Below are 25,669 nucleotides of genomic sequence, written 5' to 3' on the forward strand. Positions count from 1 at the left end.
GGTCTCCCAATTTTAAGGATCCAGCAATAAGAAATATATATATATATATATATATGAGGAAATATATTTAAGGGGGATTAGTTATATATAAATTCCTAGTTTCCAAGATTTCAGTATATTTATATCTAAATCGTCATTTGTCAGCATTACAGTATTCAAGGGGTGAAGCACAACAGCTACATGAGCTCCACACTCTAAATAGTAATACTATAGTTGTGGTTATGTGTATTATGTGCCACTAATTAATAAAGAATTTATTTGCGCCATTTTGTGCTCTTAAAAGTTTACTGATGTAAGTTTGTGCTTGATTTAAACAGACAAAAATGTTGAGCGTGTATATAAGCATGGCAAATGGCTGGAAACTACATGCACGAGTTGCGCGTGCGCAGTAGCGTGGGAAAAGGCCTCTGGCGGCGTGCCACTTGCGTTGCAGTTGTGGATCAGAAACTGGTTTAAACAAATATGAGGCAAGTTTACGACCTTCATTTAATTTCTGTACTTTAATCTTGACATTTTTCCCAAAATAATGGCTTGACAGTAACCTGAGCTGTGTGTTTGTTTAACGCTAACAAATATTAAGCTAGCACCTGGCTAACACACTAATGATGAGAAAAGCTTAGTTAGATGCTACAAAGTTATGAATTATCTCAGTGCCACTCTAGTTGTGCACAAAGTGTTTGGCTGCACCATTCGTGCACACAAACATGAAGAAGTCACTCGGAAATGAAAACCCTAAAAGTTTCATGTGATTCTGTGAGAGGAAAAATGTAAGAGCGCTTGGAGGTTGTCACTATGATGGTAATCAAACGAGGCTAAATGGATGGAACATGTTAGGGATCAGCTAAAAAGATTCAATTCGGCCAATTGTATTATTGTACTAAAAGTTTTAAATTTCAAAGTTTTGTGAAAACATTTGACATTTGCATGGTCTTAATTAGCTGACCCCCCCTTTAGATCCAAAGTTTTCTTTTCAAATATTTGAAGGTTTTTCATCCAGTTTTGTACATTGATTTGGATTTGACATAAGTGGTCAAAATGTATGGTAAAACCAACTTAGAGTGGTGGTGGGTAATTTCCTTTGTCTCCCTGTGGGGTGGGTTTTGGGTCACAGCAGGTAGTGGGAATGTGGTACAAGTGGGGCCCTGTTTTATCCCGCCAACTCCTCCTCCCCCTGGTCCCAGATCTGGTATTCAACAATAGAAGAGAGTCTTTTTTTTTTCTTGAACAATACTCCCCAGCCTGCCAGAGACCCCCATGGTACACACTTCATCGACCCTTCTTTTATTCCTTATTTCGTTTGCCCTTTTAAATATAAACAACCCTCCTTAAACACACTTCATCTCTACTTGATTCCCCACCCAAAGGCTTTGCCTGAAATAAGGGAACAAATTCTACCTTTGGTGTATGTGTGTGTGTTTGAAAGAGAGGAGGAGGATGGAGGCTGAGAAGTAGAGCAAGGAGGAGGGACTGTCACCAGAGCTGTTCACATGTAGTAATCCTGACTCTGCAGAGCGTTTACAGAGACGATAAGAGGAGAGGCTGGCTGGTTAAACAGCAACTGGTCGTAAGAAGCAGCCCATCACAAGGCAGTGATGATGCTGTAGTCTGGATCTGAGAAAGAGGTGAACCTGTGAAGGGCTGAATTGGGAAACAGCATCTGGGATAAACCAGAAACAGACAGACGCTGCTTTTGCGATGGGGGGCTCCCTCAGCCAGCACAGGGAAGGATCCTTTAGCTCTCCTCGGAAGCAGAACAGCATGTAAGACCTTGTTTGTCAATGTTTACGCGCTTTTGTTCAATTCCTAATTTGCTTTTAGGAGAGAAGAGCATGGAAGCTAAAGAGTCAGAGGACAGGACTTTTTCTGGTTGACTGAAGGCAAATTAGCTCATGTTCACAGCGTCCGCTGAGCCCCTGGTTTGAATACTAAAATATTCAAATCTGGAGAGGAAAAGGGCAAGGCAAAGGAGTCTTGTGAAATTAAAATTCCCCCTAACTTTCTTTGGTTTAGAAGATGGATGTTGCTTTGTTTTTTAACTATGCAGCTGTGACCTCAATTCTACTTCAAGAACATACCAGCTGTGCAACTTATTTCCGACTGAGTAGATATCATAGTGCCATTTTATTCATGCACTGAATTTCTTGACCAAATGAAAAGAATGAGTTGGTATCCATTAATTCATAGAAGCTAAAATGTGCTATACCACTCTTTTTTTTTTCTCTCTCTGGTCCATTGTGGAGGCGAGTAAGTGCTTTAACTATGTTTCTCTTGATGATGCTTTTTTTAAAGCCTCCAGGAAACCTTTTGAAGTGGATTCTTCAGTGAGCATGCGTATGCCGCTTTGCTATTTTTAGCTACTTGTTTCTTACATGTTTAGTGTTTCAAGGACTAATAGTTATTTCGAGAAGCTTTCTGGCATGTTCACGTGGTTATGCTGTTTTTAGATGGCAGCATGATCATCAGAAACCTTCAGACACAAAAAAACAAGTACTATGCCTCATTCTCACTACCCTCAAGCTTTTAGAAAGATCTTTATCCATCTGTGTTTGTGCTAGTCAGGTGGAGGTTGAGGATTCCTCTCTGTGGGGAAACTTTCATCTTATAGATTAATTTTAGTTGGCATAGTCGTTCATTTTTAAATCCTATCTGGAGCAGTCCTGGGTCTGATGCTCGAACGCTGTCCCAAACATCCATACGGTCGTCCAGCTGGAAGCAGGCTGACCTGCATTTGGAGCTCATTAGTGATGAGGTAAAAGATCGGGTCCGTGTGTGAGGATGGAAATATGTTTTATAGGAAACATGCATGATGTTAAAAGTTGACAGGAAAACCTTTCCACACAAATGCATCCCTGAGAAAAAAGAAATGTTTGATTTAAAATCTAGATTATTTGGAGTGTTGGGTAATGGTTTTCTGTGTGTGTGACATGTGTACAGAGTTCCTGTTATAATCATGGACAATAGCTCAGCTGGCGTCTGTATGTGGCTCTGCTGAGGTCAGTCCCTCCTCCTGATCCGTTCTTCCTCTTTTGTTTCTTCCTGCCACTGTCACTTAGGTTATCCTGTAGTAAAGCCAGAGTCCTGGTTCCATTCAGATTTTCTGTTAGCTCTGATGGTTGTCTAGTCCGGCTGGAGATAACTGAATGTCCTCTAAACCAGAACAGTCAATGATGCTACTGAGGGTTTCTGTGTATTTTCCATCATCTGTGAAACCCGGACTGCATTTAAATTTATAAGCATCCAGTGTCGTTAACTTATTTTGTACCTTTTTCTGGATGCCACATCTTCAATGTTGTGTTCATAGGTTAAAATTTAGCCTTCTTCCTTAGTTGTTGCCATGGTGATGGCAGAAAATTTCCTGTCATCTTTGTTTCTGCTCCCAGTGGTGACTTGTCATTCTGCAGCTTCCACTCTAATGCTCACAGATCACTTCATCTTTTGGGTCTTTAGTGATGAGGGCTGATGTTTACTTTTACCAAACGTAGGAATGCAAGACTAATATTAACCACCAGATGGTGCCACAATAAATTTTGTGTGGATGGCCCAGCATCTTTATCTGATCAGATTAGTTTATTAGTTTTGAGAGGGACTTTGACTTTTGTGACATGCAGAGGACAATATTTTTATACAACATGGTGCATTTTTAGATGCATCAATCCAATCTAACAGCACTAATGCTTAGTTCAGCTTGGATTGGTTAATAACCCAATTTTTAGGTCAAGTTTGTTTACAAGTCACTCCTTGAACTGACCTGGGTTAATAAAAGCCCACACTGCTGAAACACAAGAACAAGATAAACATAGTAACTCCTCACAGTGACACCCAGGCATGAGTTCCTGTAGGGTTTTATAATGATGCTTTTGTGTTTTACTTTGGCGTTTTAGGACTTGAGGTACTGCTGCTTCCACGGACTAAGTTAAATGAATTAGTCCGAAGAAATTAGAACTAAAAGCTTCAGTAGTTTGATTTTTAGATCACTTGGAACATCTGTTTTGCACTAAGGTGAAACACAGAAAACACAAAAAGCAGATGCAAACACTAGATCATTTTTATTAGTTTTTCAGGTTTAGGTTTGTCCTGTTTTCATGCACAACCTGGGATTTTGACTGTTTAGAGGCAGGTTTATTAACTTGTTTTTCTTTTTGTGTAATTGCCCTCCAGACAGTCCTAGTTTTGTGGTGTATGGGCACATGTTTTTCAGGAGGACCCCAAATGCCATGGATATGCAGTGCTCAGCATAAATGAGTAAACCCCTTTAAAAAGTAGGATTTAATTAGTAGCTCAATGAACAAAAGAACAATTTCCAGAATTTTCACAAGGCTGGGTTTTATTGAACACTTGTTTAACTCAATAACATGAAATTAAGGTTAATAATATAACTTGGATCACAAAATATTCAGTTTTACTAAAATTGGTTGAAGCAAAAATGAATACACCCTGCAGCAAAATTGCTACATCTAGTATTTTGAATGACCACCGTGATCTTCAAAGACATCACCAAGTCTTCTAGACATGGAATGAACAAGTTGGTGACATATAGCAACATCTACCTTTTTCCATTCTTCAAGAAGAACCTCTTTTAGAGCCTGGATGCTGGATGGAGAGTGATGCTCAACTTGCTTCTTCAGAATTCCCCACGGGTGTTTGATTGGGTTCAGATCAGGAGACATGCTTGGCCATTCAGTCACCTTCACCCTGTTCTTCTTCAGAAATGCAAGAGTACCTTTAGATGTGTGTTTTAGATCATTGTCGTGTTGGAAAAGCACACGACGACCAAGTGCACGGAGTGATGGCAGCATCTTCTCCAAATTCCATTTTTGATTATTTTTTTTAAACACAAATAAGGTTTTTCTTTACCTTGCTGACATTTTGTTTGCGGCTACAAACGTCCTCAGAGCTGACGCTGATGGTGGCGTCACTTCCGAAACGTCAGCAAGGTAAAGAAAAACCTTATTTGTGTTTAAAAAAAAAGAACCAAAAATGGAATTTGAAGACTAACAACGTACAAAAGATCTTCTCCTTCAGTATAGAGCAGTACATTGAGTTCATGATACCATGAAATGCAGCTCCCCAACACCAGCAGCACTCATGCAGCCCCACATAACGACACTGCCACCACCATGTTTCACTGTAGGCACCATGAATTTCTCTTTGAAATCCTCACCATTTCGACGCCATACTGTTTTGAAACCATCCGTTCCATTTACCGTGATCTTTGTCTCATCACTCCAGAGTATAGAGTCCCAGTAGTCTTCATCTCTTTCAGCATTGGCCCTAGCAAAGCCTAGGTGTGCTTTTTTGTGTATGGGCTTTAGGAGAGGCTTTGTGGACAATACCTGTGCCTGCCATTCCTCTGCAGTGTGCGCCGTATGGTGTCACGGGAAACGGTCCCTCCAGTTTGGCTTTCTACTGGTTTAGCTAACTGCAATGAACTTGCATGGCGATTTTCTGCAACCTTTCTCATCAGAAGACGCTCCTGTTGAGAAGGTCTGGACATCTCTGTAAGATGGTTGCACTTCCATCTTTCTTAAATTTTGGAATCAGTTTCGCTACAGAATTTTGACTGATATGTAAAGCTTTGCTGATCTTCTTGTAGCCCTCACCTTTCTGTGTAAAGAAATAATTTTCTTTCTCAGATTTTGTGACATTTCTTTTCCATGTGGAGCCATTGCTGAAAATGTGAAATGGGAAGATAGAAACAACTTCTTCCGGCTCTTGGAGAGTACAGACGCTTTCCTCCTCTCCTCCCTATCTTATCCCCAAGGCTCTTTGTCTGTCTTTGGGTGTACGGCGCTTCTACATTTTTTTCTGGAAACTGGAAATTATTAAAAATGGACCTGGTCAGCTGATCTCTCCACGCGATTGACAAAATTTTCTCAACGATTAGAACGGGAGAAGGGGCTCCCGGGTGCCCCTCTGGGACAGATCCAGTTGGGCATATCATGGACTCCTGGAAACAGTGGAACCTGATCTGCTTATCTCAATTGTTTGTAGAGGATTCTGAAGACGTATGGATATTCGTGGTGTTGGTGTCAGGTTTCCTGCTTTTTGGCCTGGGAGGTTACCTGGCTTACCGGAAAATTAACGAGCTGTCGAGGAATATTGGCTCTTTCCCGGAGCTCAGGGGTGGATTACACCACGCTGTGAATACACAGACTCATATAATTGTCAAGACGAGTCGTAAGCTTGGAATTTTGGCTGCGATTCATGCTTTGGCACAAAAGATTGATGCGATCAAGGAGTGAGTGGACGAATCAGCATGGATTGGGATAGATTAATTTACACCATTATTGGATTTTGAGAGGTTGAGGACCAGTGGAACTTTAAGACAGAGAAGAAATTATCTCTGTCTGGCCCCCAAACAATTTCTTATCTGAATCTGGTGCCCTTGAGCCTGTGAGGCTGAAACGAATACCCCCCCCCCCCCCCCCCCCGAAGAAATGTGGAATGCTGCCGTCGCCATGACAACTCTGTCTCCCTATCCCAGCCTGGGTGGGACTGCGAGCTGTGAAGGCCGCTGAATCTTTCCAGGAGTCACTGTGCCCTCTAAACCTGACGACCTCCTCCCCCTGTCCAGACTGAGGTGACGAGCGCTGCTTACTGCGGCTGCATTCACTGACGTGTGGAGAGTCCCAAACCTTACCTCCCCACACTTATGTTGCGTAATGCCTAAAGTCTATTGCATTTCTGTCTGAGGTGTTTTTTGCATAGCAAAGCTGCCCTCCCTGTGGAGGGTAACTCTGAAGTGCCTTTTTTTTCCTCCACCTGACCCAGTCCTCATGTAAAACCCTCTGATCTCTATTAAGGTAGCGCAACTCGGGTTGCGAATGACCTCAGTCACCAATTCTTGTCATGTGTCTATGTTTGTATGTATGTCTGATCTCAGAATTGTGTGTAGAAAGAAGAAGAAAATATCATTTCTATAGCGCCTCTCAAGATAAAAATCACGAGGCGCTTCACAAAAACAAAAAATATAAAACAGAATTTAGAAAATGGTTGACAATATATTTAAAATGAGCAAAAAATAGACAATTGTGATTAAAAACAAAATGTTAAGAGAGAGTGAGTGAGTAGGAAAGAGGGAAGTCAGTGTATCATGAGGAAAGTGGAATAGGTGGGGAGAGCAGAATAAAGAGAGAGTGGTGAAGATGATCATATAAAAGCCAGCTTGAACAAGTGAGTCTTCAGCTGCTTTTTAAAGGAGACCACTGAGTCCACTGTATTCAGGCTCAGGGGGAGAGAGTTCCAGAGTCTGGGCTACATCAGCAAATGATCTGTACTGAAACTGTAATTTCCCTCTGGGATTAATAAAGTATATTTGAATTGAATTGAAAGTCAAAGACACACAAGGGCAGTACAACAAGAAGCAGAAAATACAATAAAGAAATCAGCTGTAACAGACCACTGCACAAGGGAAAACCATACAATGGACTGGGAAGGAATACGGATCATGAACACTGAACAACAAAAATACAAAAGATGAATTAAGGAAGTGATAGAAATATGACAATGGAGTTTACACTCTGGATCACACATGGGACAGTGAGGACGACGTGGGCAGCAGAGGGTGACATCGTCCTCTGCTGCCTGTGGATTAACGGAGAAAGAAGTGATTCAACCAACAGTGGTGGTGCTCTGAGGATAGCTACAGTGTAAAAATAATGTAAAAACAAGTCAATAGTCCGTCGTTAGAAAAGAACCAAACAATGGAGTTGGGTGATCGCATTATGCTGAGCACTGTAAGTGTGCTAGCCTGGCAAGCCAGACTAATTAAATGTATTATTTAGTCTGGCAACGCTCCATTGACGGCTCTCGGTTGTGGGGCGGGTTCTACCGTTGTCTTTCAAATGAACTCCGCATTCCACTGGACAATGAATGTGACATACTCTTGTTTCACTCTGTTGCATCATCCCACCCACCAGGCATATAGAGTGCCCTGATTGGCCCACAAAGCGGATAAAGCTGTGTGATTTGTTCACTAAGCAGATAGAGCACTATGATTGGCCCACCATTATGGACCAATCACAGCTCTTTATGTGTTTGAAACCCCTCTAGAGAGCTGTGATTGGCTAGCCAGAGTCCTGGTAGGAGCTGCGGAGGTTCCAATGGAGCGTGCCTAGACCAAAGTTTGCAAAGCAAGAATTTGGTCTCGTTCACTAGGCTATAAGTGTGCAGCTGTGATGAGTAAATCTATTCGGTGCTCAGCTCTGCAAACATTTTCCTTATTTCTGAGATGAAAGATGATATAAATTTGATCAAAAACCTATCAGGAACATTTGATTGGTTGGGTTTTCCTTATATTTACTCTAATCTCCAGGATTAGAAATATTAGGTGATTAAAAACTTGCCACCCCTCATTAATTCCCTCTCAGTCTGCACACCTTCATGCTTTTTACATGAAGTATTGGATCTCCTCTGTTGTGGGTCTCAGACATGTTTACCATGCCTGAATTTATTTTTAGCTCAAAACCACACGTGCTGTTATCAGTCAAAGTCTAATTGAAGATTAAGGGTGTGCATTTTTGCTGGATTAGCTGATTGCAACCACATAAAAAAACAGGGATATATTTGTATGTGGAGAAACATTACAGGCATGTATGTGGGACATAGTAGTCACTGTTTATGTTACAAGATGGCACCCCTGGTTTATTTATGGACGCATGTGTGGATTTGTGCCACTGGCACGGAACTATTTGTGGTTTAAACACATTACATAAGATTATATTTCTTTTTGTTTGCTTGTTCCCATCTCTGTCCATTTGGGGGTTTATGTATCCACTGGGAAAAAAAAGTCAGCCATCTTTGCATGTTTAAAAGCACACGTCATCTGTGTGCCTGGCCACCAGGTGCTGGTTTACAGCTCTAAGGTGTGACAGGGCAACGGTCGGGTTTCCTTTATGCCTCAAGGTGCATTGTTTTTTTTCCTTTCTTTCCTGTAGCAGATCAGATGTCATGACTGATTAAAAAAAAAGCACGAGAGAGAAAGGAGACAAAGCTGGGAATGTTGACAAAGTTTTCTATCCTAATTCTCTTTGAGTCTGGCCCTGATATGAACTGATGCTTGTAATTTGCACATATTTTGCTGTTGGGCTCTTAAAGACTCAACAGAGCCTCTTTCTTTGTGCTCACCAGTGTGTAAGGTTATGTAAGCATGCTACCTCCTCCATCCTCATATAAGTGTGTGTGGATCAGCGTTAGATAATATATCTGTTGTCCCTCTTGGGCATTTCGTGTCTGAACCGAAGGCAGCAAACTGCAAACTAAAAGAAAAACGGCTTCTTTTTTTTTTTTGCTTTGTTTACCTTATCAGATTAGTCACACCCCGACTGCTTTGTCAAAGGTACTCTGTTTGTCTTTGTGATTAAACTACACGAAAACCTGGTTGTAGTTACATAAGCCAGTAATGACCAACCTGAGAGGCTCATCTAAACCAGTCTTCTGTCTCTTTGATGGCTGAATCTGGGTTTGTCGTATCGATCTGTTTGTTGTGTGGCCTGGATTTTTTTTCTTTTTTTCAATGAACAATCTGTCTTTAGTTTGTTTGTTTCCACGTCGTGGCTTGAATGGTTCCTGCAAGATAAAACGCAGCTTTGCCTGACTTCCTCTTGAACTGTTTTAGAGAAGCTCTTTGTTTTTTTAGTTGCTAGCAATTCGGTTCATTTATTTAGCGCCAAATCAGAAGAGTCCTCTCAAGGTATTTCACAAAGTCAACATTCCAGTTAAACCTACTTATCAGTGCATTAAGTTCAGTTCATTATTAAAAGTTAGTTTTCTATTTTAAAAACCCAGCAGATTGCATCGAGTGACTGATATGATCTGCCAGGGACATTACAGCAATCCCCAAACTAGCATGTAGCGACAGTGGAGAGGAAAACTCCCCTTAAACAGGAAGTTAATAACATGTCAGATTCACAGACTGTAAATCAGACCGTAATTGTGAAGGAAAATGTATTAATAGTTAATAATTATGCATGGAAAGCATACATTCTTAAAGAGGCTTTAAAATAATACAAAATTCATTTTTTCAGAATTTACTCTGTTCTACATTCGCCATCTCATAGAACAGAGTATTTTTGTCTCCTAAAGCAGGAGCTGTGCTTTCTTTCACAGTCTTCTTCTTCCTAATAATTATCAAACCCTCGGAGGAAGAGTTGGCAACTTAGCAAAAGCACGTGGGAGCAGAGCGATGTGATGTGTGTTAACCAGCTGATCGTCCTCCCAGACAGAGGGACGGGAGGAGGAGGGGAGCCGAGGGGGAGGGAGGACCGACTACTGATGCTTCAGTAATCTGCAGTGTGTGAGTCAGTGTCGGGGAGAGCAAAGCAGCTGCAGCACAGAGAGACACGTTTCTGTTGCACGAGCGTAAAACGCAGCCGAGCAGGATGGGTAAATCTAAGCAGCTGTAGAAGAAGAGGAAGTGAGATGCCGTATTGAAAATCGAACAGGAAACACGTCAACGATCCTTTAAACTTGCTGTGGAAACAGTTTTAGACTGGAAAATTACTGAGTTGACTGTTTGACAGCAACAAGAGGTGGTCAGAGAAGAAGGAAGTTCACGGTTCTTATCATAGAGGTGGCATCAGACGTTCTACACAAATGTACTGGTTGTCTCCGGTTCAGTGGGCGAAATGGACGTGGTCGGCAGTGACGGGAGCGACGGGAGAGGATGGACAACCAGGAGGAAAGGCTGTCCAAGAAGAGATGTAAGAGCGCTTGGGTACAGAGGTGTGTGTGTGTGTGTGTGTGTGTGTGTGTGTGTGTGTGTGTGTGTGTGTGTGTGTGTGTGTGTGTGTGTGTGTGTGTGTGTGTGTGTGTGTGTGTGTGTGTGTGTGTGAAGCCTGAAACAAGAGATCTTTGTTTCTGATATAAAGCTGAAGATTGATTGTTGAGCTACTCAGTGAATCAAACTGACAGGTGGTCAATACACACACACACACACTGATATACTGATGCTGTGGTTCCAGCGTTGTGATTGGCTCCTGCTCTTATTGTCTAAAGAAGATTCATGTCAGGATTCTGTAATAGTTTCACCATTCTGTCTTCACTCTGGTAAAAGAAGAGGATGTATCTGTTTAGTTGTGTGTGTGTGTGTGTGTGTGTGTGTGTGTGTGTGTGTGTGTGTGTGTGTGTGTGTGTGTGTGTGTGTGTGTGTGTGTGTGTGTGTGTGTGTGTGTGTGTGTGTGTGTGTGTGTGTGTGTGTGTGTGTGTGTGTGTGTGTGTGTGTGTGTGCGTGTGTGTTGTGGAGCAACTGGAAAGTAACTGCTAAAAGCTGGGGATAAAAGGCCACACTTTGCAAGGCTTAAACATTTTTTCCTTTTAAATTCTAGTTCCTAAGTAACCGACCAAGCAGTTGGGGCCATCAGTGGGATGTGATTCTGTAACTGGGAAGGGTGTGTGTGTGTGTTGTGGTTCTTTTATGTTGGGATCAGTCTGTGTTGGTGGTCACTTTTTTTCAGAGATGGTGAGCCGGCACTGTGAATGTGTTTCTTGTGCTGTTTTTCATTAAGGAGCGGATGTTTTGATGTGCTTTAGTGTGGCACACTCGCACGCACACACACACACGCACGCATGCACACACACACACACACCTGTTGATTTCTGTTGTCTACTTTCTGTTTTGTTTTGGAATGCATTTTGGCTGGGTGTCTAGGCAGCTCACACACAGGCCAAGAAGGAGCAAAGGATGCAGGTGGCCTCACAGGACTTTGCTTCCTCTCCTTTCTCTTCCTCCCACTTCCCTTAAAAGAAAAGCAGCTTGTTTATTTTGAGCCACACTGACCTTTTTTCATGCCTCTCATCTGCTGTTAGAATGGGTCATTGAGACTCTTTTTATGTTTCTTAATTATCAGCCTGAAATATTTATTTTTCCGAACATTGCTTTTCCCTTTGAAAATGGTTTCTGTTAACGTGTCTCACCTTGAAATTAATGATCATTCCAGATAAGTAATAAATAAAGTGTGTTATTAATTGCTAAAATGTGATTTTTCCTCTTTTGACTCTACAGTTCAGACTCTGAGGGGACCTTTGAGACTCCAGAGGCAGAGTCTCCAGGTGTTGTGGAGCGGCTGGGACAGTTGGACGACTCTAACAACACAGGTGAGATCCTGCATACCAGATCCAGTCAGCTGATAACAGATGTTATCACGGTCTGTTTACTTTGTGATCATAAAATAGTCCAACCAGGTTTTAAGATGTTTGTTGGGGGTTTGTTAGGACCAGCCGTTGCTGTAGGTCAGTTTTGTGGGTTTCAAGTGCGATCACAATTTAATAGTGTTGGTTCATACGTTGGATCCACTTTATCTTAAAACTGCCCTCATAAAGAATTTATAATTTCTTCATTATTAGGTTCATAATTAGTTAAAATGCATGTAAGTAGTTAGATTGTGATTTATCGGTGGATAATTTTTGTTGTGCATTAAAGGTTCATCTTTTATGTAAAGGCAGTTAGTGGGACAGCATCAAGTTAAAATGGAAACTAAAGTACAAAACTCAGGTGCAAATCTTAACTATAAAGTAGGAATGTAAGAAAATATCTATGGCAAAATATCACGATCTTTTTCCTGCGATATTATATTGATATTCAAAGGCTGTGTTGAAATTTTGGAATAATTTACATGCAAACATTTTTGTATTTTCTTTTCTTTTGTTCAATTCAAACACATACCACTAGTTGGCAGCAGTGTGCAGTGGGTTTTGTTTCCATCACTGAAATGCAAATCCCTCTATTATGGTTCAGATACCTCATGCTAAACTTGTTATGCATAAGTTTGGACTGTTTATTGAATTTTCCTACAATCATTTCAGTCTAAAATAATCACTAATGTCTGGCTGAATGTAGCAATATATCGTGATATATCGTATCGTCTCCCTTGTATCGCAATACGTATCGTATCTCCAGAATTTCACCAATACACATCCCTAATATAAAGGTCACCTTCACTGAAAGAAAAACATTTTTAATGATTATTTCTGGATAATATCGGTCACTCTGAGTTTTTCATGCTGGCTGAACATGTAAATAGTCTCCTACACCTACCTCTTGCATTAGCTTCTGGTAAGATTTGAAAATCCTGACAGATCTACATCACACTGAAAAGAAAGAAAGAAAGAAAGAAAACAATCTTTTATATAGCAACTCTCAAAATAAAAATCACAAGGCACTTCACAAAAAAATAAAATTTAAGTATAAAATAGATTTAAAAAAATAATTTAAGATATGTTTAAAATGAGAAATAAAAACTGTTTCTTAACATTCATGAACTCACTCATCATGACTCGTGATAGGGAAGTCTGTTGTTGGTTTAGCATTCAGGAAACGGCAAAGAACGTCCCGACTAGCAGAAGCTAACTGTTAGCATTAGCAAATTCACCACACAGCAGAACTCCTCCAGGCTTGTGTTATTTGTGCAGATAAAACATCAATGTTGCAAAGCAAACAGAGTCAGTGGTAGTTATGTTGCTGTTAGCCAATCAGAGGCGAGATATCCAAATATCAGCAAATAAGACTATATCCTATAATCTACTGCCACTTTCTACTCCAGCAGCTTCTTCACCCTCAAACAGGCAAGTTTCACCCCCCCAGAAAATGACTTAGAAGGCATTCATTCGTACTTTAGACCACTGCAAATGAATTAAAAATATTACTAAAGTTGACCTTTTTAATTAAATAAATGTACTAGTTTGTTTTCTACACATTTTATTGGGGTTAGTTGACCTGATACATGTTTAATGTGTCAAATCCAGCTCATGTGAAATACACACTTTATTCTGTGGTTATATATGACAGAAGCTTCAACCTTTCATCTGTTTTACCGCCGAACCCGAAGAACGTGAGCTTGTATCCGTTCAGATAAATCCCAGCTTAACACGCATCAGTGTCTGAAATCATCACTGATAAGCACGCTTTAAAAGCTGACAGGGGACTTTGTAGTACTTTTTTCACACAGTTTCAGTTTCTACTGTTACATCACAGCCATTTCTAGAAAAAACATTTCAACGGCACGAACACTCAGGCATGTGTCAGCCTACTCACCGACGCAAAGACAAGAGCCACACGTTGCCATGGAGATAAGTAATCCACACTGCTTTTTCTGTGTGAAACAAATCAGATGTAAACAGATTTTACAACCACATCAGCGATTAACAAAAGAATGTGGCTTAGATAGAATGCTGTTGTATTTGTTGTTATTTAGCCTTCTGATGTCAGACATTTTATCTGTTTTTGGTAAATGAAATTATGTTAAATTGGGTTTAGGTTTCAGACGGTAACAGTTTTCTTTTCTTACTGAATTATTCAGACGCTGAGCTCAAAATCTGGGTTTGTTTCATGAATAAAAGATCAACTGTGTGGAGGAAACTGATACTCGTGCTCCCCTATAATTAGAAGACTCAAATAGTTGTGTGAGTTTATGAGAACAACTCTGTGTGTGTGCGTATGTGCGTGTGTGTGCGTGTGTGCGTGCACGCGTGTGCGAACAGTGACATGACTGAAACCTGAGACTGCTGTGTGTCTGCTTGGACGTGTTTCTCTTTCGAACTTCCCCCGTCAGTCACCTTTTCCTCATTTTCACCGAGTTGTGAAACGGTAATGAAGCCTTGTGATGTTTGTGTTGCTAGGCCATGTGGTGGAGTGCACTGTGCATGACTGGGTGTGGTTTCTCCACATCTGTTCCACGTCTCCAAAGGGTGTGTTGGTTGTGTTACAGCACCAGGGCTTTCTGCTACAGCTCAAATAAACATTCAACGATCATATGAGAACACGTATAGCAGAAATCATCGACCTAGTCTGTAGTGTGGGTTATTGTGTGTTTAGATTGTGTGATGGGCAGCAGTGTGACTCATCAACTAGCTGTTACCAGGATGTTTGACGGCACAGGAAGTGAATTGTTCTAGGAGGAAGCTAACGGCTATTTTAGGAGCTCAAATGTAGGAAGGAACATTTCAGGAAAATTGTGATCTAGATGTTTTAAACTGTTGTTTGAAACTCAATTATGGTAAATCGTTTTATTTGTGTTTGTCTCTGAAGAGGACTCCTCGCCTGCAGCTGGTGCAGACCTCTGCAGCCAGACTCCTGTCGGGCACCATGAAAAGAAGACAGTGTTGCTTCTGTTAGCGTTCCTCCTTGGTTTTCTATTAAATACGGAAATTTAAACATCTATTGTAATTTCTTTTATTAAAGCTTTTCATAGTTTGGCGCCCTTTTTCTGCCTTTAATCGAACTCCACCACTTAGTTCTTCTGAATAACTTGTTTCAGAAGTTACCCAGTCATTTAGTAAGACAATACTGTAGATTTCTTTCAGTTGTATTTATGTTGTATAAAGTAACTGATGTTCTTTCTCCTTCTCATTGTTCCAGCTGATAATCAAAACCACATTCAGGACACCTTCTACCTCGATGTCACCGCCGCTCCATCAGAAGGCCGCGACTCTTTGAACAACCTCACAGGCTCCTCGCCCAATGGGAGCGGCTTCACTCTGGATCAAAACATCAACTTGACCCTTAAAGCTGGATCTGAAGAGGGCCTCTCCCCCTCCGTCCCCCAGCCCCAGCCTCAGACTCAGGCCATCCGACCGCCATCGCTACCTGTCCTCTCACCGCTGAACAGACCTGACCCCACCGAGGTGGATGACGAGGCCCCGATGACCTCTGACTCTAGCCCAGACTCAAACCTGACCAGCAGTCAGGACATTTGCATGGATTCAGATTTACTGAACGGCAACACAAAGTCAGACTGTTTGCTGTCAAATGGCAACTCGGTCATCACGTGAGTAAGAAATTATGCACACACACACACACACACACACACACACACACACACACACAGGCTGTCACTACAAACATTTCTCTCTTTTAGTTGTGAAAAAAACAATAAACCTAACTAGAAAATAACTTGCTAATTATTATTTTTCCCTTTCATTTTTACTAACGTTTTGTCTGATTTGGTCCATTTACTCATCATATACATGTTAAGTTTGTTTTTCATACGTGGTTGAAGTTATTGAGTTTCGCTGACTACTGGGTCCTACCCGCCTGCAGAATAACGTCTGACAACAGCGCCCTCTTGTGGCACTTTAAATTCTCTCCAGTGACTCAGGTTTTTTAAAATCATTTATTTCTTCAGACTTTTTTTATTAGCATTATATATTTCTGATGTAACAACTAAGTCACAAAACCAGGTGCTTTTGTGCAGGAAAAACACAAAATAACCAGACGAGCACCGACAGGAAGGAGCTTCAGCCTTTAAAGAATGGTTATCTAGTCTCTCATTCCCCCTAAACCTAAAATAACAAACCCATTTATATCTTCTGTAGACTGATTTAAATGATTTTAGTCTTTGTTTCTTGAGCTACATGAACCCTGCTCTTACCTTGTGTTTACCCTAACCCCGTCACCTCCTGTGTCTTTTCCTTCCTTTTCTTTCCTCAACATGTCATTCTGTTTCCCTTCTTTCTGTGTGGCATCAGGACTGCTGAGCAAGTCCATTTCCTCTGTGTTCTGTTGTAAGTACAGTGTAATCACAGCTTTATATATTAAACGCTTTCAGCCAACACGAGGAAATGCACGAGGGGTATAATTGTGACGTGGAGGATAGTTAGTGGAAACTGTTTAATCCCTCCTAAAGCTCTGCAAATTTGAAAAACGCTTTCATTAATCTGCTTTGTTCTGCTTAATTTAACACGGGCACAGCTGAAGTCGGCAAAGAGAAAAAAAGCTTCAGGTGTTTTCTCACTTTCCATGTCCACACAGACAGAGCTGTGGTCTCGTTTGTGTTGATGTTTTTGTTTCTGACCTTCATCTGCAGAAACTCCTGTAAAGTGGAGCCGAACCAGCAGATGCAGATGGACTCAAGCAAACAGGTAAGCTCTGTAACATTTCTGCCAGGTCTGAGTCGTGGGAAAGCTTTAGCTCAGCTTTGTGACAAAGGCTGCTGTCAATGCAGGACGACCATCATGAAGGCCACGCTACAGACGAGGAGAAACTGGCAAACAGCGTTGGGGTCAAATCAGAAAACAGCCAAAATGGTGAGTTAGATACTGAAAAGGATTGGTAATGTCTAAGCAACATTTATAGCTGAATTATAACTCAGAAAAATGGCTTCGCTGTGCGGAGATGCTAAATCTGCTAAGGTTTAATCAGCGTGTTCTTGCTCTCCTGTGGGCAAACACTAGCCACAGTTAATCAATACCGGACAGCAACAAGGTCGTTTCTGTCTACTGTTATAAACCCACGCACAACATTAATCATTAACAGAATATGTGAAACACTAAGAAGCAGTTTGTGTCTGCAGAGGTGCAGAAAAATGCATTCAACATCAATCCAGCAGGTGTTTGAGTCGTACTTCTGTTTCAAAATGATTCCATGAAAAGGGAGTGTGTGTGTGTGTGTGTGTGTGTGTGTGTGTGTGTGTGTGTGTGTGTGTGTGTGTGTGTGTGTGTGTGTGTGTGTGTGTGTGTGTGTGTGTGTGTGTGTGTGTGTGTGTGTGTGTGTGTGTGTGTTATGATAGCAGATTTTCTTTAGTTTGCTTAAACACCACTAATGTAGCAACAATTCAGCACTAGGGACACCATACAGTTAGTTTACCTCAGGTGATGATTCTGGAGGACGTTTCACCTCTGTTCCTAAAGTCTTCTTCAGTTCTGGTTGGTGAGCCCTCTCATGTGTAAGTCTGTTGTGTGGTTTGGTGAGACGGAATGTAATCAGAATACTTTTGATCTGGTTTCATGACGGATTTTTCACAGACTTTTCTGTCCTGCCATCTTCAAGACACGAGGTGTAATTACTAATTAGCTGTAAGGACAGGTTTTACATCATCTCACTTTGATGTTTGGGGCAAGCAGTAGCTCAACAGGTTGAGCGGGTTGTCCAGTAATCGGAAGGTTGCAGGTTCAATCCCGGCTCCGGACAGAGAATTCTGCTGTTGTGTCCTTGGGCAAGACACCTAACCCACCTTGCCTGCTGGTGGTGGTCGGAGGAACCGGTGGCGCCTGTGCTCGGCAGCCTCGCTTCTGTCAGTGCGCCCCAGGGCAGCTGTGGCTACATCGTAGCTCATCACCATCAGTGTGTGAATGAGTGTGTGAATGGATGAATGTAGTGTAAAGCGCCTTACTCTGAGAGGCGCTATACAAGTGCGGGTCATTTATCATTTAAAAATTGTTTTAGGTCCTTATTTATAATTTACTTGTTATTTACTGCCACCTGCTGGACAGTGGTATTAATTTATTTACTATGATAATTAACTAATTACAACCAGTGAGGGACTGGGCTGTCCAAGGTGTCCCCCGCCTCCCACCTGATGACGATGGAGATAAACATCACCTCCCTGGTTATCCTAGTGAGGATGAAACGTTAAGATAAGGCGTGGATGGACTAATTACCCATAATTCTTCATGATAAAAGTGCTATGTTGTTGTTTTTTCAGTCCAAGAGCGCCATTTGACATCCAAACCTGAGGAATCGGACGGCTGCTCTGTGGTGAGACTAAAAGTCACATTTAGCTGTGTTTTACATTTACTGGTTTGTTCATCACCAAAGTGTAAAAATGAGATGTTTTGGGTTATTACTAACCACCAGGGGGTGCACTGTTTTATCACTGGAGCCCAAGTGGGACCAAAACAAATGCACAAAAGTGAAATATTATAACTAAGATGTAACCGACTTCTTGGTTTTGGCTTTAGATCGATATTTTCTAATGTAGTAAGATGCTGATGTGATGATGGCTTTGAGCTATAAGGAAGCACAAGGTACTTAGTGTCTACCACCCATTTCTCATGTGACAGGTGGATTAAGATTATCACAAGATTAGAATATGACGCTCGTAATCCAGGGAAGGACGAAATGAAGAGGGGAATGACAAGTGGAGGAGGAGAAGGATGGATTTATCAGAATGTTAAAAGAAAGAGAAGATGAAGTAACAACAGAATATTTTGTTGAAATAAAAACTCATTTGGAAAAGTAAATAAGAGGTGATTATTTGGTCTTATTGCATTATTTTAAAATAAGGATGTAGTTTTGTTCCAAGTTCCTCATTTTTTAGTGGTTTAGCGGTTGAGCCCTGTGTGACTTCTTGGTACTCAAGAAAAGGTGAAAGAGGCTCTGACTGGTTTTCTTCTGCTCTCAGTATGAAGACATGTGCAAGCTGAAGAGCCCGTCAGGGGGAAGTGAGACGCAGAAAACGGGAAGTCAGGTCCTGGATTCCATCTGCATCAGTGAGGCCGAAAAACGGGCCGTCCTCAGCCTGATCAGAGAGGAGGTACGAGTGTTTGTTTGGGCCTGACGCTTTGATTCACGCTCGCGGTTCTGCTCTCACACACAACGTCTCCTTCCAGGTCATCACTAAGGAGGTCGAAGTCAGCGACTGGAAGAGAAAGTTTCAGCAGTGCAAACAAGAAGTCGATGAGATGAGGTTAGATAACGAGCTGCTGCAAGCTTTCACTTTGCCAGGGAGGAGAGGTGATGAGGGTGGTCATGTGGGGTGGTGACGAAGTGAAAACATGATGTATTTATTTATTTGTTTATTTATGTTTACCAAAACCCTCAATAGTCTTTATTAGATTATCAACAGTTTGGTGCTGGAAGTAGTATTGCTGTCAATGGTAAAAATAAATCTAAAAATGCTTAAATTTTATTTCTAATTACAGAAAAATTGTTGCAGAATATGAGAAAACCATTGCTCAGATGATCGGTGAGTAGATGATCAGATCCAGATACGAGTCAGTGCTGCAGTTGTGTTTTCTCATACACAGTGTATGATGGGTACACTGCAAAAACTTATATTCATTGAAGTAAAAAAAACATTTTGAGACATTTAACAGCAATAGTTCACTTAAGTTATCCATCCGTCCATTCATTTTCTTCCGCTTATCCGGAGTCGGGTCGCGGGGGCAGTAGCTTAAGTCGAGAGGCCCAGACTTCCCTCTTCCCAGCCACTTGGGCCAGCTCCTCCGGGGGAATCCCAAGGTGTTCCCTGGCCAGCTGTGAGACATAGTCTCTCCAACGTGTCCCGAGTCTCCCTTTAGGCCTCCTCCTGGTGGGTCGTGCCCAGAAAACCTCACCAGGGAGGCATCCAAGAGGCATCCTAATCAGATGCCCGAGCCACCTAGATGTGGAGGAGCAGCGGATCTACTCCGAGCCCCTCTCGGATGACTGAGCTTCTCACCCTATCTTTAAGGAAGAGCCCAACCACCCTGCGGAGAAAACTCATTTTGGCTGCTTGTATTTGCGACCTCGATCTTTCGGTCACTACACTAAAGCTTGTGGCCATAGGTGAGGGTAGGAAGGTAGATCGACCGGTAAATTGAGAATTTTGCCTTCTGGTTCAGCTCTCTACACCACAACAGACCGATACAAAGCCTGCATCACTGCAGACGCTGCATCTCTCCCTCACTCGTGAACAAGACCCCGAGATTCTCCTCCACTTGGGGCAGGACCTCATCCCTGACCTGGACATAAGATATATTTTCTTAAATATGATTGAATTTTCTTGTTTTTAGTAAACATAACTCTTACACTGGTGCACGCAAAAGATGCTTAGAATTCTTAATACTAGCAAATTAACTAGATTTATTTGCTAGTTTTAGGAGATTAAGAACAGGCTTTTCTTTTTAGACTAAAAAAAAGATAAAACGTCTAAAAAAAAGTTTGTTTGCTTTCTTGAAAATCAGCTTTTGCAATTATGTCACTTTCACAAGACTCATTCTAAACTAAAGAAACCTCTCACACTCTTCACCAATCAGAGGACGAGCAGCGCAACACCCTGAACTTCCAGAAGGCCTTGAACCTAGCAACGGCGGAGAAGGAGGCGGCCATGACGGACCTGAACTCTGTGGAGCGTTCGCTATCCGACATGTTTCGGCGCTATGAAAGCATGAAGGGAACGCTTGAGGGGTTTAAAAAGGTAAGGATGTGAACTTTAGTTTTTTTTGTTTAAAACAGAAAGCGAGGGTGGTCAGCTGTTGGGCTGATAGGCATTCTGTGATTAGTCGTTGTTTAAGTAGACAAATTGGCCCCAAACAGCTTCGACCTTCAACAAAATAACCAACTCTTGGTCTCTGTGAGCCGGGAGCAGATGTGTGTGAAAAACAGACGGCTGCGGGGGGTTCTAGATGTGGATCTGGATACCTGCAGGTCTTTAGAGACATTAAAACAAAAAAAAAAAATCAATATTAGAAAAATACAGGAAGGCTCAGCTGTTTTCTCTCTGTAAACAGACGATAAACTGAATGCTGGATCTGTTCGTGCAGAATGAAGAAGTTCTGAAGAAATGTGCTCAGGAGTATCTGGCCAGGGTCAAGCAGGAGGAGCAGAGATACCGGACGCTAAAAGTGCACGCTGAGGAGAAACTAGAGAAGTGAGATACGACTGAACAAAAGCATTTTCTGTTTTAGAGAAATGTATTCATTCTAATATCATGGGTGTCTCCTAAGGGCCAATGAGGAGATCGCTCAGGTGCGCGTCAAGGCGAGCTCAGAGAACACAGCGCTGACCGCCAGCCTGAGGAAGGAGCAGATGAAGAATGAATCCATGGAACAAGCCTTGCAGCAGAAGGTAACTCGTCTTCATCAGGATGAAACGTGTTCGGTTTTATAGATGGGATGTAATTATCTCCCTCTGGTGTTTCAGAATCAAGAGATCGAGGAACTCACCAAGATCTGTGATGAACTGATCGCCAAAATGGGAAAAGTAGACTAAGAGTTAGTCAGCAGCGTTCCGTGCATGCCTCCAGACAAAAGCAGCTCTGGTTCTGTGTCCCATGCTTGTTCCACGTCTGCAGTAACTCCTGTATTCAACGTTTGCACTACATGTGACCTGAACCTGTACATGTTAAATACATGTGATGACTTAGCATTTTTGCATTTTGCTCCCCTTTGACGAGCCCAGCTGGAGGTCCTGTGTTCATCCTGTGACTCGGCTGCAGCTCCGCCTGCAGGATGACATCAGATTAAGTTTGGGGTTTGATTCAAAGTTACAAACAGACTAGTGTTTCAGTGGGGTTTGAAGGTTCTTTTCCGATGTATTTTTGTACAAAATTCACCTTAATTTTATTCCCAAAGAGTCCGGTTTAATAAAACTGCATAAAGAGGAAGGAATTGTTCGAGGACGGGTTGCACAGCGGCCCTCAGAGGCCTCATTTCTGTCCAGCGTTGCTGCTGAAGTCCAGCAACAACTAGTTTACTGCATCTGCCTTAGTTAGCACTTCAACACTTTAGATAATCCTGATGATTAAATCTGATGATCATAAAGCTTTCATGTTGTGTGTTTAGTCAACTCCACGAAATCACCTCGAACAGCTGAATAAAAGAATAAACCAGAGTAACTTTATATCTTGATTGGACATTCTGACCATTTATTACACTGTTTAAAACAGCTGCAATGAGTCGTTCTCTTAAATAATCTTCCTGTCACCGACGGACCTGAGAGCAGTAGCTTTGTGAGAGGCTGCTGCTCACAAATAAACAAATACATGTTTGCACATTAATTTTCACAGCTTTGCATGTTTTAGAGGTAGATATTTGTGACACTAATACACAAGCTGTGTTTAGATTCGGGTCTGTCACGATTCACTGTCTGAAATGAGATTATAGCTTCTGCCTAAATAACACACAAATGTTGGATCTGATTTGCATTTTTCTACAAAAGAAATATTTTCCCCATTTAAGAAAAGTTAGCTTTTTTAGTTCTGTTGAGTAAATCACCTTTGTTATTATGTTTATAATGATAAAATCCTCTAGTTAAAACTGCTAATGTGCCACAGAGTGTTTGTACCAACCGGATGTCCCGTTACCTTTTGTTACTCAGCCGCTGTATTTATTTTTATTTTTGTGTGCAACAAAACGACAATCTCACCCTTTTGTGAAAGTAGCGTTAACATTCTCTAATAAACCTAAAGAGTTTGTTCTATTATTTTTGCTTCTATTGTTTCTGTTTGCATTAATAACAGACGCATAAACTGGAGCTCTTAACGCTGTCGCCCTGTTAAAACGCTCGGTTAAGTCTCTTACTGCAGGGTGCTGGCTGTGCAGCATAGATGGAGATTACAGGGATAAGACTTTAATGCCCTCAGACACCTTCCTGTGGTTACACCCCCACCTCCACCTCAGCCCCCTGGCGTCCCATCCATCACTCGCATCCATTCTCTCTCAGGACTCTAGAAGACGTCAGCCGGCTGCCATGAAGACTGCTTTGGCTCTGCTCGTGTTCATCCCTCTGGCCTTCCACAGTGAGTTTATGAAACACCCGATGGGAAGAAACTCACAGCATCTGAGAGAAAAAAGACCTTATTTCAGAATTTTAATTAAAGATTACAACTGTTGAATGTTTGAGCGTCCTGGGGCAGCGGTAGCTTAGGAGGTTGATCAGATTGTCCAGTAATCGTAAGGTTGCAGGTTCAATCCCGGCTCCCACCAGAGAATGCTGCTGTTGTGTTCTTGGGCAAGGCATTTAACCTGCCTTGCCTGCTGGTGATGGTCAGAGGGACCAGTGGTACCTGTGCTCGGCAGTCTCGCCTCTGTCTGCGCTCCAGGGCAGCTCCCCACCAGCGTGTGAATGGATGAATGACTGATTGTGTTGTGAAGAGCCTGGGGGGGGGGGGGGGGGGGGGGGGTTGTAGAACCCTAAGAAGGCGCTATTCCAATACAGACCATTTATCAAAGTGGACAAATGAGGACAAAAGAAGCAGCATCAGGCTTATGAGCAATATTCACATCAACAAAATCCAATCTGAGTCCCAAAACGGGACATGAGAGTTAGATAATTCTTTAGTTGAGCCTCGCTGTATTGTTTTTCCCTGATTGTGCTATGGAAATCACAATGGATTAAAAAAAGTGTGTTAAACTGATTTATTTGGTAGAAGATTCAACATTTTGCCAGGCTGCTTGAAACGAAGACCCTAAATTAGCTTTAAAATAAATCTGTGCTGAGTTTTCTGTTATGTGGTTCAACAAAAAGAAATCTGAACAATTTCATTTTCTGTGTGTGTAGAAAAGCTCTTTAAGGCCTTCAGGAAGAGCGATCAATCAAAAGCAGTTAAAAAAAACTCCAGTCTGGCTGCTTGGAAACAAAAATAAAGAAACTAAAGATGTCTGAATACTCTGTTGATGCAATAGCTACCTCTGTGCAGTAGAGAGAGAGAGTGTGTGTGTGGTTGCACCTGTCTGAGTATTCATGCTTAGTTTAAAGCCAGGTGCTGTCTCCTGTTCTGTCTGCGAAGGCCATGCTCTTAAATGTCACACATGTGTGGCGACCAGTGAGGACGACTGTAACAGACAGGGATCAACCTCCTGTCCTCAGTACGCTGATGCCTGCTCCACCATCACAGGACCGAGTGAGTGAACACACACACACACACACACACACAAGGACATGCAGCACAGAAAGCCTCACTAGGAGCCAGCACAGTCATAATGCATGAAGGTTTTTTTCTGTTTCTTTCTTTACTCTTTATTAAGAACAGCGAAACATTTTTAAACGTTTGACCAATCACAAACTACTAAACTAGCACGTGACCATGAAACCAGCCACTGACTCTTCTCCATGTTTGCTCAACAGTTAATGAAAATCACAGACGTTTGCACAGCTGATGAGTGAAGCAGCTAATCTGATTCACAGAGTCGGCGTCTCTCTCTATCTTCCAGACACTGTGATGAAGTCGTGCACGTACAAGGCCTTCTGCGACAAGGCTCGCAGCAGCAGCTCTGGAGCAAAGATGGAGTGTTGCTTTGGTGATGACTGCAACGGGCCCCACCGGAGTCACAGCCACGGGGATCACCACCGCAATGGCGCAGGGGCTTTGGCCACCAGCCCAGTCATGCTGATCACAGCCCTGCTGCTGCGTGTGCTCTACAGTCAGCTCTAAACTCCCCCACTTCCCTCCCCTATGGTGCTGCCTCCATCCAAGAATAAGAGGAGATTTGAGTTGCAGAGCGTTTCTGGATTGTTTGAAAAGGGGCTGAAAATAGGAAGCATGTCATGATTCTTGTGTCTGCGGTGCATGAAAGGAGCGTGGTCTGTCCCACAAGTGAAGCTGCACCTCAGCAGCTTGTCTTTTGTAATCACTGCATATGTAAGCAGTGTTTTAATAGCAGCATAAATAGATGACTCAACACGTGAACCTTGTAATATATGCGGTGAATTCAAGTGTGAAAAGTGAAGAACTCACAGTTAGGGTGTAGCCCGAGATAACGGGTGTGGTTTTGGTAGGTGCTACAGTGCAAAGCTTACTACACGCCATGGAACCACGTCATTCTTCTGTGTCAGTACCATCTAACTGTTTTATGCTTGCAGGCTTATTTGAATAAAATGAACAGTCACTCCCTTATTTATAACGTGTGTTTAAATGCAAAGTTTTGATGCCTTTGTGCCGAATGCATTCGGTCTGCTAATCTCAACAGGAACACATGGGTCTGTGGAAACTTCAAGACTTCCTCTTGCTGCAACTTTACTTCTGAATTCTCTTCACTGCAGGATATGAAATCAGCAAGGTAGTTCTTCTTCCCCAGGAAGGTCCTATGACGTGGAACCACTGAAAAGGAAGACGCTAATTTAACTAAAAGACAGTCAAGAAAACACAAAACTGCAGTTTACATCAGAAAGATTAGAGGCTCGAATCAAAAGACGTTTGCACGTGTGAAACTTTGAACCAGACATCTTGATTAGGCAAAGAGCAGAGTGTTGAAA

General features: G+C 42.1%; 2 protein-coding genes across 7 annotated transcripts; both read left to right on the forward strand.

The window, feature by feature from the left end:
• Window positions 1–378: 378 nt before the first annotated feature.
• LOC107393936 (transforming acidic coiled-coil-containing protein 1) lies at window positions 379–22,315 on the forward strand. Of its 6 annotated transcripts, none has more exons than XM_070546097.1 (14): window positions 379–467; window positions 12,002–12,093; window positions 15,353–15,761; window positions 16,462–16,497; window positions 16,800–16,854; window positions 16,938–17,019; window positions 18,417–18,469; window positions 19,116–19,247; window positions 19,324–19,400; window positions 19,636–19,679; window positions 20,731–20,891; window positions 21,238–21,344; window positions 21,421–21,541; window positions 21,617–22,315. In XM_070546097.1, the coding sequence occupies exons 1-14, from the start codon at window positions 463–465 to the stop codon at window positions 21,683–21,685; spliced, it is 1,443 nt and encodes a 480-aa protein (XP_070402198.1). In that variant the 5' UTR covers window positions 379–462; the 3' UTR covers window positions 21,686–22,315. The 6 variants fall into 6 exon arrangements, with proteins under 6 accessions (XP_070402198.1, XP_070402196.1, XP_070402195.1 ...); XM_070546095.1 differs by lacking the exon at window positions 379–467 and adding an exon at window positions 1,478–1,760; XM_070546094.1 differs by lacking the exon at window positions 379–467 and adding an exon at window positions 2,545–2,749.
• A 519-nt stretch (window positions 22,316–22,834) lies between these two features.
• Window positions 22,835–24,984, forward strand: LOC129152991 (uncharacterized). The gene is made up of 3 exons (XM_054731466.2): window positions 22,835–23,213; window positions 24,204–24,317; window positions 24,628–24,984. The coding sequence occupies exons 1-3, from the start codon at window positions 23,048–23,050 to the stop codon at window positions 24,846–24,848; spliced, it is 501 nt and encodes a 166-aa protein (XP_054587441.2). The 5' UTR covers window positions 22,835–23,047; the 3' UTR covers window positions 24,849–24,984.
• Window positions 24,985–25,669: the final 685 nt, after the last annotated feature.

This window comes from Nothobranchius furzeri, chromosome 17, assembly GCF_043380555.1.
Source record: "Nothobranchius furzeri strain GRZ-AD chromosome 17, NfurGRZ-RIMD1, whole genome shotgun sequence".
Taxonomy (NCBI): domain Eukaryota; kingdom Metazoa; phylum Chordata; class Actinopteri; order Cyprinodontiformes; family Nothobranchiidae; genus Nothobranchius; species Nothobranchius furzeri.

What these genes read in the sequence shown, in the direction of transcription:
- LOC129152991 (XM_054731466.2), top strand. Translation starts at nt 23,048, where the DNA reads ATGCCCTCAGACACCTTCCTGTGGTTACACCCCCACCTCCACCTCAGC. An exon ending in CATCCCTCTGGCCTTCCACA is followed by an intron (nt 23,214 to 24,203) that starts GTGAGTTTATGA and finishes CTGTCTGCGAAG; the next exon opens with GCCATGCTCTTAAATGTCAC. An exon ending in CTCCACCATCACAGGACCGA is followed by an intron (nt 24,318 to 24,627) that starts GTGAGTGAACAC and finishes TCTATCTTCCAG; the next exon opens with ACACTGTGATGAAGTCGTGC.
- LOC107393936 (XM_070546093.1), top strand. Translation starts at nt 10,594, where the DNA reads ATGTACTGGTTGTCTCCGGTTCAGTGGGCGAAATGGACGTGGTCGGCA. An exon ending in GGACGACTCTAACAACACAG is followed by an intron (nt 12,094 to 15,352) that starts GTGAGATCCTGC and finishes TCATTGTTCCAG; the next exon opens with CTGATAATCAAAACCACATT. An exon ending in AACAAGCCTTGCAGCAGAAG is followed by an intron (nt 21,542 to 21,616) that starts GTAACTCGTCTT and finishes CTGGTGTTTCAG; the next exon opens with AATCAAGAGATCGAGGAACT.